Source organism: Portunus trituberculatus, chromosome 50 (genome assembly GCF_017591435.1).
Source record: "Portunus trituberculatus isolate SZX2019 chromosome 50, ASM1759143v1, whole genome shotgun sequence".
NCBI classification, from domain to species: Eukaryota; Metazoa; Arthropoda; class Malacostraca; order Decapoda; family Portunidae; genus Portunus; species Portunus trituberculatus.
This window is the reverse complement of record NC_059304.1, coordinates 7659878-7674943: the sequence shown is the minus strand read 5'-3', so window position 1 is coordinate 7674943 and position 15066 is coordinate 7659878. Positions and strand designations below refer to the sequence as shown.

At 43.6% G+C, this 15066-nt stretch overlaps 2 protein-coding genes and 1 long non-coding RNA gene across 7 annotated transcripts in view; 2 read left to right on the top strand and 1 right to left on the bottom strand.

Annotated features, from left to right (window-relative positions):
- The window catches only part of LOC123499632 (fatty-acid amide hydrolase 2-A-like), a 37833-nt gene extending 36860 nt beyond the window's left edge, over nucleotides 1-973 (top strand). Inside the window, exons 6-7 of the mRNA XM_045247960.1 lie at nucleotides 450-632; nucleotides 818-973. Coding sequence (XP_045103895.1) covers nucleotides 450-632; nucleotides 818-919 — 285 coding nt within the window. The 3' untranslated portion in view covers nucleotides 920-973. The remainder of the gene's footprint in view (nucleotides 1-449; nucleotides 633-817) is intronic.
- On the bottom strand, nucleotides 449-3523 carry LOC123499633. The gene is made up of 3 exons (XR_006673053.1): nucleotides 3399-3523; nucleotides 1916-2073; nucleotides 449-942 (listed from the first exon to the last, which is right to left on the bottom strand). It is a non-coding gene; the product is annotated as an uncharacterized LOC123499633 (long non-coding RNA).
- The window catches only part of LOC123499631 (bis(5'-adenosyl)-triphosphatase enpp4-like), a 47609-nt gene continuing 34793 nt past the window's right edge, over nucleotides 2251-15066 (top strand). For 2 of the 5 annotated variants that reach the window (XM_045247954.1, XM_045247956.1), the window contains exons 1-4: nucleotides 2251-2411; nucleotides 3507-3695; nucleotides 5136-5307; nucleotides 5591-5851. In XM_045247954.1, coding sequence (XP_045103889.1) covers nucleotides 2380-2411; nucleotides 3507-3695; nucleotides 5136-5307; nucleotides 5591-5851 — 654 coding nt within the window. In that variant the 5' untranslated portion in view covers nucleotides 2251-2379. Of the gene's footprint in view, nucleotides 2412-3391; nucleotides 3696-5135; nucleotides 5308-5590; nucleotides 5852-15066 lie in introns of those variants that run through there. The other 3 variants (XM_045247952.1, XM_045247953.1, XM_045247957.1) reach the window with 3 other exon arrangements.

Genomic DNA, 15066 nt, shown 5'->3' with positions numbered 1-15066 from the left:
AATCGCCAGCATCGGCCTATGGTAAGCTAGTAAAGCATCGCAGCCAGTGAGAACGCGCCTTTGATTGGCGTGTGAGAGGAAAAGAAGGCAGTAATGGTAGGTGTTGCAATCTTTAGGTTATTACTTGATTATATTTCAAAATTTTCATAAATATAGATAAAGTTAAATTCAAGAACGCTGTGCGTCGCTGTAACAATTAATCGCTAAAACATAAAGATCTCCATATGACAACAGCGATCAGCTGAACCTTGAACATCTTTGCTCACTGGTAAACAGGTTCATAGATGGTTCCTAGACCTCAGACACATAACGGAGTAACAAAGAGTAGATAAGCATGAACAAGAAAAAAAAAAAAACTATTCTTAATGACCTATTCGTTGATACACCGTCTGTCATTAGTTCACCTCCATAATGAGACTTCTCCGTCTTGTATGTTCTCTTCTGGACAGGATAAGCTTGGCCACAATGGTGTGCTGGTAGTGCCTGTATTGCCCTTAGTGGCACCCTTCCATGGAGAACTTTTGTGCTCCTGGAACGATATCAACCTCAATGGAATTTTCAATGCCACTGAAATGCCGTCCACTGCTGTTCCTCTTGGACTTACTAAGGATGGCTTCCCTCTTGGACTGCAGGTACGAATTACACTGTTTATCTTCATATATATTTACTTTTTTTTTCTGAAGCTCGACTTGATTAATTTACAGATCATGTCTTACATCTCAGTTATTTGCTGGCATTGTGTTGTAACTTTGTGTGCAGTGATTGATAGGAACTATTATTTAAACAAATATATTTAAATAGTTTTCTTTTCATGCAGGTGGTGGCGACCCCTGGGAACGACCACTTGAGCCTGGCAGTAGCGGCGGCGCTGGAGGAAGAATTCGGAGGATGGGTCTCTCCGTCACCGGTCTCCGTGTAGCACCTCGGCCCCGCGCAAAGAACCTGGAGATAGATGAATAAATATATGCATGAGTACAATGTTTCTTATCTGGCTCGGGAAAAAGCATTGAACGAAAGAAAACCAGGGGACATAGAAAAAAAAAAAATCACATGCAGAATGGAAAGCTTTCCTCATAAAAACATTGAGGCATGGAATAGACTGGAAGGGAAAGTGGTGCGAGGTAGAAATTTTCATTATTTTAAGGAAAATTTGAATAAAAACAGTTATTGACACGGATTAGTATAGCTTACCTCCATTCCTGCATTTCACAACTAGGTGAACACACACACACACACACACGCCTGGTAGCTCAGTGGTTAGGGGGCTGGCTTCACAAGCCAGAGGACCGGGGTTCGATTCCCCGGCCGGGTGGAGATATTTGGGTGTGTCTCCTTTCACGTGTAGCCCCTGTTCACCTAGCAGTGAGTAGGTACGGGATGTAAATCGAGTAATTGTGACCTTGTTGTCCCGGTGTGTGGTGTGTGCCTGGTCTCAGGCCTATCCGAAGATCGGAAATAATGAGCTCTGAGCTCGTTCCGTAGGGTAACGTCTGGCTGTCTCGTCAGAGACTGCAGCAGATCAAACAGTGAAACACGCACACACCGCGTAGTTATTAGCACGCTCGGCTCACAACCGAGAGGATCTAGGTTCGAGCCTCGCTGGGCACGGCGAGGCAAAGGGGCAAGCCTCTTACGTAATATGTGTAGCCCTGTTCACCTAGCACCAAGTAGGTACGGAATGTAACTGGAGGAGTTGTGGCCTCGCTCTCCCGGTGTGTGGAGTATGTTCTGGACTAATCCTACCTGAAGATAGGTCTGTGAGCTCTGAGCTCGCTCCGTAATGAGGAAGGCTGGCTGGGTGACCAGCAGACGACCGTGGTGAGTTATATACACACACACATACTATTAAATCAGACATTCTAATAGATTCATTCAGTTCCAGAACTCTCACATAAATGTTTTGTGGTTTTCCTACCGCCATGCGAGCCGTTCTTTTGAAATAGGCGAACAAGCTCCGGAGTGGCGTCCTTCAGGAACTCGTTCGTTCGCAGAGCTGCCGTTGTGGTGGGTTGTTTAGCTGTTAAGTATCCATTTTCTTTCGAAGCTTGAACACAGGTGGTCACTCAGGCATCACTAAAGGAGATGAGGCAATCTAGTAAATACTAATAAAGAACACAATAGTTTCCATCTAAATTTGCAACGTTTCTTGTTTAAACCACAAACACAAAAGTATTGCTTCGAAACAGGAAATGAGTCGGATCCCTTCTATATCCCCCTCTGGCCACATTCAGAATTGATCAGCTGAAGTGTCTGCAGCCAAGCACAAGACCGCTGTCGCCGGCTTGTGAAAAAAGAAAAGAAAAAAAAAAAGGATAATTTCCCGCACCATGAGACTTGAGTTCGTCGCGTGATTTCAGATCTTCAAATACTGACCAGTTCATGTCATCATCGCTATCATCACCTATAATATGGTAATTACTATTACTCTTTGCGCTCTCTCTCTCTCTCTCTCTCTCTCTCTCTCTCTCAGTTATACATTTTTTTTTAAAGTGTGAGTTAGTGCGTAAACTGCAGGAGGCATGTGCCTGAGTCCTGATTTATTTGTATTATAGTAGTGGACTACTAAGCGTTTCAGAGAGTTTGAGGGCACGTTTTTCTAGAATGACTTTGTAAGGAACACGCATATCATTATGAAATTTTGCCATGGAAGGCATCTTTCCGCTCGTCGACGTTGGCATCAAAATAATAGGCAGTAAACCTTGCACATTTCCTCTGTTTGCTGGATGACTGAGTGTTCTGGTAGTGAATGTCAATTTTTAGTGCATATACACAATTTTCTTACACATTAGCACCGAATAAAATTAGACCCCGAAGGCGGAAAGGCAAAATGTTACCAGCAGATTTTTCAAGCTTCACAAGGGAATATTGTTTATGCACTGTATTCCAATGTTGTGCTACACTACACTAGCTATCAATAATGTTACCATATGCATGTTAAATATCGAAAGTCTTTGTTTCTTTGATTAAATTAGCCCTAGAATTATACACTACTATGGGACAATCTCTCTCTCTCTCTCTCTCTCTCTCTCTCTCTCTCTCTCTGAGCCGCCCCAGACTGGGCTTAAATTCTATTCTAATATCAATACTGAAGCTGAAGGAATTTTTTTTTTTTTTTTTTTTTGTAATTATGAAACTAGATATTGTCTAGTAATGTATTTTTTATAGGTTTCTCGAACTTATTTTTCTTTTCGCATACTGCAACTTGTTTATGGTAGTATTGTATGTATGATAATTCAACAGTACCTATTTTAATAGGTAATGTAGCTGGAGGGGTTAAACAAGACAGATATTTAGAACTTAAAAGAAACTGAAAGGCTTTATTGTTATTATAATTAATTTTGAGAAAGAGAGAGAGAGAAAAAAAAAAAAAATATAGGTGGTATCCCCTGAGTGTTTACTTCAGAATCAGCAGGTGTCCAAGGTGTTCATGTGCTGTCACTAACGTATGGGTGAGGAGGCTGTCACCTGCTTCCGGATTACTGACTGATCCTTGCCTCCTTCCATAGCGTTAGGATGCACACACTGGTCCTGGCCTCCCTAGTGGTGCAGCTCATGGGCGGTGTGAAGAGCGTGGACGTGGGGCGGCAGGTGGTGGTAGTCTCCCTTGACGGTTTCCCCAAGGAGCAGCTCTCCAAGCACCCGTTGGAACACCTCACTCGGGTCTATGCGCATGGTAGTCAGCCACGCAGGTTCATGTGAGTCTTGTGGAGAGTTCGTGGAGGATTGATTAAATAACCTTGAATTATATAAGCATTTTCATCCCACGGATAGGTTAGATTGAATTAGCTTGTGTTGATAATGATTCGTTTAATTAATTTCATTACTATTTTTTTTTCACTGTGTGGATTACATTGTAATTCTCTAGAGTCCTTTTGCGGCCTTTTTATTGGTCTTTTTTTTCCATTCTTTTAAATATATGTTTTAAGCACAGCTAGAACATAAATAAGATTGGGTGTCAAGTGTCCCGGCCCTTAAGACTGATTCTCCAGTAATGTTTTCATACAAGTGCACGGTCTCACAGCAAAACAAACCATTGTTCTCACTGAAGTACTTGGATCACATATAACACAGTAGTACATATCTTTACTGTTGTTTATTGTTAGTTCTTGAGATAGCTTATCAATATTTTACCAAATTTCATGATTTCTCCACATACCTAGATTATCTTGCACCTTGATGGCCAGTCAGTAGGCAGTGTCAAGAGGAAAGTGGTGTAGAGGAGGGAATATCATTAGAGCATGTATGAAACAATTTCCTTGGTCAAACAAAAAAGCTATCCAAAAAAATCAGACAATGGGCAGGAAGAACTTGAAGTTTGATTTGATTTTGGGCGATGGCTCAGTGTAGTGGCTGCGAGTGGAATTATTTTATTGAAGTAACTAAGGAAATTTTATATTAATAATGAAGCTGCACAGCAGTTTCTACATGGTCATGGTGTCCTGTCAACTACATACTGAGAAGTACCAGAAGTGTAATAAGGTACCAGGAGACCATTAAGGTAGATTTGGTTAGGTTTAGTTTGGCACTTTTTTTTTTTTTTTTTTTTCATGTGGCATATAACACCTGTAGGTTTACTTGAAGAGTGTGGGAAGTGCTGTTCAGCTTTCACCCATTAGTGGTGCAGGCAGTTTTATTTATAGTGGTACCCATATTAGGGCCCATATCACCACTCAAGGGCATCTTTGGTGTAATCACCTAGAACCTGTGTATCATGGTGACATGTCAGTAACTTTAAACAACTTGACAAATGGCAAAGTATCAAGGCGGTACATGGTGGGATTTGAACCTATGCGTGGACATCTGCCTGATCCCACGCTCACCACCTTATTCACTAGTCCACTGCCTGAGAACAAAGGTTAATTTTTCTGATAGATTTTAGTGTCTTGGATTAATCTATATTAGTTTTCACTGCACTGTTTTATGTATGCAGAAGGATATAGAAAAAAACATTAATTTATCGATTTTATCATTAGATTTATTCAAAGCTCATCAAAATTTACCGGATTTTTTTATTGTCTGAAAATGGTAGACAGATGCACTTTCATAAATAAAGCCTCCATCCCCACCCATTAGACCACCTCATACATCTGTGTTAGAAAGGAGTGGTGGTATTAAAGATATTTTTATTATTACAGAAATCAGTTTCCAACAAAGAGTTTCCCAAACCACTTCAGTGTAGCAACAGGAATGTACCAAGAGTCACATGGTGTGGTGGGCAACACAGTGTTTGACAAGGCGCTCAACCGCACTCTCACCATCAAGGATAGTGAACTCTTTACACAGAACCCTGGAGTCATGCCTCTCTGGGTAGGTTCACTGTCTGGTCTTGAAGTGTTATGGCCTTATTATCATGAAGTGAAAGTTTTGGATGAGTCATAATAATGGAAGATCTCTGAATTACACAGTTCTAGTATAAGATTTTAAATATAGTAATATGATTGGTATATGTTGATGTATGTGTAAATTTAGGAAAAAAATATGATATAGCTACCCAGAATAGATAAAAAAAAAAAAGTCACTGATTCTCCTCTATTATAAGTTCAGTTACTGTATAGGAAATAACATTCTAGCAAAACTCTACTTCTTGTAGACTCTGAATGAACAACTGGGAGGCAGCAGTGGATGTATTATGTGGCCTGGCTGTGATGTCACCTTCCATGGGAGGAATGTGACCTACTGGGAACCTTATCAACACAATGCTTCACTTAGCAACAGTGTGGACCTGGCTGTGAAGTGGCTCACACATGACATGGTTCCTGCCAACCTAATCTTCCTATATCATGATCAACCTGACATGGCAGGGCATGTGTATGGCCCAGACTCTTCCTACTACCGTGATATGCTCAAAAAGGTATTTTGTCTGACACTGAGATATGCTAATATGACAGGATCTTGTATATACTGTTGACCATCGCTAACTCAGACTAATAGGGGAAAAGGTTGGTTCAACAAATGGGAATGTCCAGCTTATATGAATTCCACCTGCCACAAAAAAAAAAAGGGGGGGGGGCAGTTAAACTCGAACTTTAGGGGGGCGGTGCAGGATTTATTTTGGTGTGTGTCTCTCACTCACTCAGTGACTCAGTACATAGCCAGGCATCAAGAGAGGTCATGCATCATTTAGGTCTCACTTTTTCAGAAATAATGGGAGTTTTCAGAACTAGTGGTTGTCACCAGGTGGCAGTACAGTACACATCCCTTTCACTCTCACAAGGGTAATATAGAACATACCTGCAATGTCATTCTATAAACACAGAGATGCAGTAAGTTGTTATAATATATTTTTCTACATAATTCCTTCTAAGTAGTAACACAGGCAAAATCAAACCCTTTTCATGAACAAATGTATATAAGTTGATTTTTCTTGTGAACTTGCATTGAGGCTTATTTGGTCATCTCCACATTTCCCATAGAGTACATCCTTGATCGGAAGTGTATTAATCCACATGTCTGTGTCACTTAAAAGTCCAAACCACACTGATCAGCATACTAGTATATGAAAGCAACAATTCTAATTAAGAATAGGCAACTCGAGTGTCCTGGCGAGAGTGTTCCTCTCTAATCCAACCTAGGCTGCCCACCTGTTTAATTTAACAAACACACTGTTAGACAAATAGTTAATTCCTGCTGTAATGTCCATGCCACCATACCATGAGGAGAAGGAAAGCTTCACATATTTCTCTCTCCTAACTCTGCAGCTGATCAGTGATATGCTTATTCTTTGCTCGATTGTTTTGGTGCTTCTTGATCTTGATGAAAGCGATGCTAAAATTTTCACGAAAATAACTATATACATATATCATGATGTTACTGAGTAAGGTGAGTCATACTATATAGTACAATCAAAGTTTTTACCTTTTCATTGTCCAAATCAATGGATTTTTTTTATTTGTAATATGCTGTATTTAAGGTATTGATAGCTGTATTACAAGATAATCACAAAAAAATATTTCTAGTTTGACTAACTTTTCCCAAAATTATCCGTACAGGATATTTAGAATTAGATACAGTATGTAAACAATAACATGATAATCAATGTTCTATGTATCTGTATGCATCTGAGATCTAATACAACAATAATTTAGCTCATGTCAGTAAAGGACATGTAGCAGTGGTGACATCTGGTGGATTAGTTCTGAAAACTCCCCATTACGTCCTTACAGGCATAAATTTGATGAGAATTAGAATAAGAAACTTCATGAAATGAAGACAACAAGAAACAAATGTTTAGTTGCAGACAGTTATGGCTGACAGCTTGACCTTGAACTCTTGCCTCCCCTCCCTCATGTGGGTTATCTCCTCCTCCGAGACCCTTGCCTCACTCCATGCCTCACTACCACACTTCTCCACATTATGTGTGTATCATAAGACTGCTATGATCTTTTCAAACAGTTTTTTTCTTACTACCTTCATCATCAAAACTATACATTACATAGCTCTCACAATAACACTATTACAAAAAATTATTTTGTGAGAGAGGTATAAAACTGGACAAGATGAGTAATGATTACTTCACAGTACAGTATCATTATCTCAATTCAACACACTAGTAACAACTCAAAGTGTCCAGTTCAGTTGTATAATGGCAGATTGCCATAACTCTGCTGATTGCATCTTCCAAACCCTTATTGCAAAAAGTTTAGGAGAATCGATCAAAATGAATTGACGATTTTTTGTTTAGTTTTCCTCTACACAGTGGACACTTGTCTGCCGACCTCTTCCATAAAACGAGTTCTAATTGGTTTGTGAATTTGACTTGCTACCCTGTCCTCACCTGCTCTCTCCCTCTAGAGACATAAGGAGAAGACTGACGAGGAGAGGGAAGGAAAGCAGGAGACGCAGATAGTAGGGATAGCACCCTCTCTCTCTCTCTCTCTCTCTCTCTCTCTCTCTCTCTCTCTCTCTCTCTCTCTCTCTCTCTCTCTCTCTCTCTCTCTCTCTCTCTCTCTCTCTTTTTGTTTAAACATAGCACAAATACTTACATACTCGGCTTAAAATTCCACGTTGAGTATGGAATTATTTAAAAAGCCTAACAATAGTCAAGTTACATTAAGAATAGTATTTTTTACATTAATAACTTTTACGTTAGCACCAGAGGAGTGGCCTGCGTTCCACGCCACCTGTATGCTGCCACCTTGACCTGCTGGGTGGACATGTCCTCCACCTGGGTTGTGGTTGTGGTGAATGCGTTCCACATCCTTGAGGTCCAGGCAACGTAGATTTGGTTGGTGCTACCGTGTGTTGGAGAAGGGCACCTCCACAGTCTGCTCACTGGTAGCAGCAGCTCATGTGAGCCTCTGGGCAGCACGTGATGGAAGCCCCAGGTGTTGGAGGTGCGGTACTCCTTGCACCTGAGTTTTGTGGCACACCACCATTGCTGCCACATCTCGTCGGTGCTCCAACGACGTGACGGGGGTGTCTGGCGGCAGGTCGTCCTGGTGTGCATCGTATCCCGCCAGACGTAGAGCACGTCGCTGCACCTTATCAAGTCTCTGCATGTGGGTGGCGGTGCTTGACATCCACGACAGGCAGCCATACTCCAGGCACGGACGTATCTGCGCCTTGTATAGCGTGATGATGCCGCATGGGTCAAGGGTTCCCGCCATCCTCCGCAGGGCAGAGACTCTTAGAGACGCCTGGCGGGTGACTGCACCTACATGGCCGTCGAAGCGCAGGCAGCGGTCCGCCGTGGTCCTAGAGAGACAGAGCCTTGCCTCCAAAGCACAGCTGCTCTGAGACCGCTCTGGAGGCTCCTGGCGACCGCGAGATGACCATCGCCTGCGTCTTCTCAGGTGCAAAGGAGACTTGCCACGTTTCTCCCCATTGCTCCATCAGCCGTAGCTGCTTGTTTAGCTGCCAGACAGCGCTCTGGCTGTCAAGGCAGCAGTAGGATTGGGAGAGGGTGCATATGCTTCCACTGTCGGTAGTTTTTGGAGCAGGTTGTCGATATAGATGTTCCACAGGATTGGGCCCAGCACTGAACCCTTGGAACAGAGGCTTGAACTGGCGAAGGCTCTGAGGACTGCCCATTGACTACCACGTGAAGAGTTCTCCCACGTAGGTAGTCGTCAAGCAGTAGTAGTAGGTCTCCCTGGATACCCTTGGTGTGAAGCTTTTCAAGAAGCCCCGCGTGCCAGACCCTATCAAAGCTCCAGCTATATTCAGGGCTACCACGAGCGTGTCCAGGCCCTCGTCCAGGGCGTTTTGCCAGTCTTTGGTGAGGAGCAGGAGCAGGTTGGAGGTGGACCGGCCAGGCCTGAAGCCAAACTGTCTCTCTGAGAGGGGATGGTTTTCACTCAGATGTTGACAGACGACTCCAGCCACTATCCGCTCCAGCACCTTGCCCACCACAGAGAGCAGGGAGATCAGCCTGTAGTTGCTGGGTACAGACCGCAAGCTCTTCTTGTGGATCGGAACGACTCGCTCTTCTTTCCACATTGAAGGCCATTTTTTTTCCCTCAGGCAGGTCGTGAAGACATCGGAGAGAGGACCTGACAGCTCCTTAGCACAGTTCTTAAGAAGCTGTGGGCTGACGTTGTCCAGGCCGGTGGCTTTACCCACCTCCACTGCTCTCAGGAGCCTCGCAACTTGACCAGCTGTCACTGAGACCAGGGTGATGGTGCTTTGAGTCTCCAGTGGCAGGTGAGGTGCTTGTCTTTCCAGGTCTCCAACCCTCATCTTGTTGCTGAAGCTTGCAGCCAGGAGTGAGGCCTTGTCCCAGCTGCTTGTGGTATTGGAACTGTCAGGCCTGAGGAGTGGAGGGATGGCGTCTTGGTGTTTAGCTCCTTGGCGCTCCTTGACTAAGCTCCACCAGGTCTTGGCTCCTACTCCTGGGTCGCAAAGTTTCCGTTTTAGGTCCTCCTGTTTTCTTTGTTTGGCCCATCTGCAGGCAGCTACCACCCGTTTGCAGGCAGCCTTGTGTAGTGCCTTGTTCCTCTGCGTCGGGTGCTGGTTGGCGTGCTTGGCCTCAGCAGCGGCCTTGCAGTGGAAGCCAAACCAAGCAGGATCGCCAGGCCTGGAGAGGTACACTCTGCTGGGGACATACTGCTGCTGGAGGACGAGGAGCTTGGTAGTGAGCCCTCATGCCTGCTCCTCGGCGTCACCCACCAAGGTTTCTCCCCAGTTTGTCTCCTCCAGGGCACGCCTCATGGTAAGCCAGTCAGCCCTCCCTCAGAGACAGATGGTGCGTGGGACGGTGTCTTCTCGCGTTGCGTTCAGCTCAACTCGGGCCAGGACAGCGTAATGATCCGAGCTGCCCACAGGCTCCAGCTGATGAAAGCGGATGCTTGTCTCAGGGAGGTCTGACAGCACAGGGTCCAGCATCCCTCCTCGCATGTGCGTGGGGAAGGTAACATGATTTGTTAGGCCCTGCACCTCCAAGAGGTCGTCATAAGCACTCTGCTCTAGGTGGCAGTTGAGGTCTCCCACTACCATCATGTGGGAGCATTGATGGCGTAGAAGAAGGGTGTCGAGCTCCTCCGTCAGGAAGTCCAGGGGTGCTCGTCCTTGCCTGGTGGGGCGGTACATGTCTGCCAGTACCACCCTGAAGAATAGTGCTTCCGTTAGGTGAGGAACCGTCACCTCAAGTTCCTGGGTTTGGAGGCCGTCCCTAAAGCAGGCTGCCACCTGCCGCCTGCTCTGTTCTCCTTGTCCTTCCTTATCCAGTGGGAGAACCCAGGGACCTTACCAAATGTTGGTTCTACCTCCCAGTGAGCCATGTTTCCGTTACTGCCACAACGTCAGCTCCATGTCGCAGGGCGAAATTGTGTGTGAGGTCACCAACATTCGTCCTAAGTCCCCTCACATTGGCCATCACCACAGTAAGGCAGCTACTGCTGCGTCCTTTCCCTCGGCGGGCCGTGTGGGTGTGGCTGCGAGGGGTGGCAGAAGGACAGGACTTGTTAGGGGCTAGCCTGTTAGGCAGACGCATTCCAGCTGAAGGGCTGCCCAGACTGTGGTTGCAAAGTTGGGGACTTGACAGGGCAGAGAAAGGGCTGAAAAGTCTGCTGTGGCTGGGGATGTTGCCAAAGTGAAGGCTGGGGAGGGGTTGGGAAGGTCTGTGGGGGTTGATGTTGCTGCTGCCGGCCCAAGCCATCCGCCATGACCCTCCTGAGCCTTTCTTCCTGACGCTGAAACATCTCCTCCTGGCGTCGAAAAATTTCCTCCTGCCGTCAGTCAGCAGCATGAGTTCGGCACCTTTCTGTCGAGTGTCCAGGTCTTTGGCAATATTCACAGCGAAGCCTGGGCACCTCCATTGGAGCCTCTGAGGTTCCGAGGTCATGCAGCCGGCCCATTTGATGTGGTGTAAGGGGTCTGGCAGAAGGCATGGGAGTGACGTGGTGAGTGTAGGAGCCACTGCAGGGCTGGAGGGTTCTGCCTGCTGCTGGCCACGCTTTTTCTGCTTTTTCTTTTTTTTTTTTTTTTTCTTGGCTGCATTGATGCCATTGCTGTTATTGTTTTCACTGCTGGTGCTGTCATCCTCGTTGTTGTTGCTGATGTTGTAGTTGTTGTTGTTGTTGCTGCCACTGCTGCTGCTGCTTTCACTGTGGTTGTTGCTGCTGCTGTTGCTGCTGTTGTCACAGTTATTTTCACTGCTTTCATTATTATTGCTGCTACTGCCACTGTTGTTGCTGTTGCCAGCGCTGCTGATGCTGCTCTCTCTCCCCCCTCTCTCTCCTCTCTCTTCTCTCTCTCTCTCTCTGTCTGTGTGTGTGTGTGTGTGTGTGTGTGTGTGTGTGTGTGTGTGTGTGTGTGTGTGTGTGTGTGTGTGTGTGTATTTACCTAGTTGTATCGTACAGGGCCGTGCAGAGACCATTGGACAGGCAGGGGCTCAAAAGTTTAAAAGGGGCATTTGAAGGGATTTGAAGTTGCAGGTTAGTTATTTCATGACTTTCAGCTTCAATTTGGCGCCCCTTAAATGCTGCAAAAGGGTACTTCGGACATCAAGGTTCAAAGGGGCAGGGGCTCAAGCCCCCTCCGCCCCCGCCTCTGCACGGCCCTGGTATCGTACAGGGTTCAAGTGGGGCTCAGTGTTTTGTCTCCATGTCTCCATTTATCCAATTTTTCTTTAAAGTTATGTACATTATGTGCTGTAACAACTTCATCACTCAATGCATTCCAATTTTCCATCATTCTATGTGGAAAACTGTATTTTCCAATATCCTTCACACTCTGCCTCATCCTAATCATCTTTACATGTCCTCTTGTCCTTCTAGCTTCTTTTGTCACCAGCACTAGGTCTTCCTTGTCTATTTTATCAATGCCATTTACTATTTTATACATTGTTATTAGTTCTCTTCATTCTCTTCTATCTTGTAAGGTTGGCAGTCCCATTTCCTTCAGACTTTCTTCATATGTTTATTTTGGGCACCATGTTTGTAGGTATCTTCTGGATTCATTCTAATATTCTTGTATCTTTTTTAGAGCTTGGTAACCACACCACTGCTGCATATTCCAGCTTAGCATGTATCATGCTTGTGATAATTTTTTTCATCATATCATTGCCCATGAATTGAAATGCCACTCTAATATTAGCAAACATTTTATATGCTAATCCAAATACGAACTTAATCCTTCTAAAATTTTGTTCTTACTCCAAAATGTTATTACTCCATAGCATCAAAATACATGTATTCTTATGGAAGAAATTATAATTTGTTCCATACCACCTCCCAAAACCCAAAAAATTATATTTTTCCACCTAATTTCTTACTTTTTGCATACTATTACTATATATATATATATATATATATATATATATATATATATATATATATATATATATATATATATATATGCTATAACTATAAAATATAGGATTTATTACCTTGAAAGGCTGCAGATGTTGGCACAAGCAGTACAGATGGTGGCAGGGGAAGGTGGTGGATTACTGGTGTAGGGAGTCACCCTCCTTGGGCAACTCCTTTTTTGTTTTTTTCTCTTGCACAATGGTGGATCTTTTAAAGAACTTGTCAATAGTGGTCTGCCTTTTGCTTTTCTCAATAAATTTTCTAAAGTGAGAAAAAACATGGTCATTCATACCATCCACTAGTTTGCCACTAACTTGTTTTGTCAGGATGATATTTTCCAATGAATTCCTGCATTTCAGACCACATGGCACACATTCATTTTGCCTCAGCAGTGTTTCATGCAGTGATTTCAGTTACCTCATCATCAGATAATGAAAAATGCTCTTCTAGAGCCTTTACTTGTTCATTCTTCAGCTGAACAAGTTCCTCAGTGGTGAGTTCATCTTTATGTTCCACCATTAGCTGCTCCACATCATCAGCACCCACCTCCAATCTCATTTTCATACCAAGATCCACTACCTCTTCCACCAAATTGTCTCTCTCCACTTCCACTTCTGTTTCTTCCACTTCCTGTGGCCACAGTTTCTTCCAAGAAGACTGCAGTGTGCAAATAGCGACCTCATTCCATGCCTTGGAAATCAGCTGGATGCAGTTGAAAATGTTAAAGTGGTCCTTCCAGAAACATTTTAATGTTAGATCTGTGTCACTTGTAATATGGAAGCACTTTTCAAAGAGTGCCTTTGTGTACAATTTCTTGGAATTAGCTATCACCTGCTGGTCCATGGGCTGTAGCAGAGGTGATGTGTTGGGTGGCAGGAACTTAATTGTGATAAAATCAAGGTTAGTTGGTAGGTTTGCCTCCAAATTTGGAGGGTGTGCAGGAGCTTTGTCCATCAGCAACAGACACTTCAGTGGTAACTTGTTCTGCTCCAGATATTTCTTCACTGTTGGGTCAAACACCTGTGTGTGTGTGTGTGTGTGTGTGTGTGTGTGTGTATTTACCTAGTTGTATTGTACAGGGTTCGAGTGGGGCTCATAGTGTCCTGTCTCTTTATCTCCATATATCTAGTTTTTCTTTAAAGTTATGCACACTATGTGCTGTAACAATTCCATTATCCAAGGCATTCCATTTTTCCACTGTCCTGTGTGGAAAACTGTATTTTTCAATATCCTTCACACACTGCCTCATCCTGATCTTCTTTTCATGTACTCTTGTCCTTCTATCTTCTTCTGTCAACAGCACCAGGTCTTCTTTGTCTATCTTTTCAATATCATTTACTATCTTACACATTGTTATTAGGTCCTCGCATTCTCTTCTACCTTGTAAGGTTGGCCTTCCCATTTCCTTCAGTCGTTCTTCATATGTGAGATCCTTTAATTCCGGCACTGTCTTTCTAGCAATCTTCTGTATCCTTTCCAGTTTTATTATATCCATTTTAGAGCTCAGAGACCATACCACTGCTGCATATTCCAGCCTTAGGCATATCATGCTTGTGATGATTTTTTTCATCATATCTTTATCCATGTAATGAAAAGCCACTCTTATATTAGTCAACATTTTATGATAGTCCGAATATCTTGCTTATACTATGTTTATCAGGGCTCAGATTTTCTTGTATGATCACTCTAAGATCTTTTTCCTCTTTAGTCTTCATTATTTGTTCCTCTCCCATCAAATAGTTCCATATCGGTCTTCTCTTACTCTTTCCTAGTTCCATTATGTGACATTTCTTGGCATTAAACTCCAATTTCCACTTCCTGTTCCACTGATAGATCTTGTTTAAGTCTTCCTGCAACAGCAGACAGTCATTTCTGGTTTTGATAACTCTCAGCAACTTTGTATCATCAGAAAAATAGATTCATATAACTGTTTATCCCAATGTGAATGTCGTTTACATAAATCTGAAACATGGTGGGGGCTAACACTGACTCTTGTGGCAGTCCACTAGTTACTTTACCCGAAGATGAGTATGTATCTCTGATCAGTTCTCGTTTCCCTATCCTTCAAATAATATCTTGTCCATTCGAGCAAGGTTCTTCGCAGTCCTCCTATGTTCTCTAGTTTCCAAAGTAGTCTTCCGTGAGGGACTTTATCAAAAGCCTTTTTAATGTCCAGGTATACTGTATCTCTGTTTTCAAGTCCTGCAATAACTCTCGAGTAGAAGCTTAATAAGTTTCATACACATGACTGCCCAGTCCTGAACCCAAATTGTCTGTTTGATATGACTTGCTCTTTTCTAGAAATTGAACCCATTTT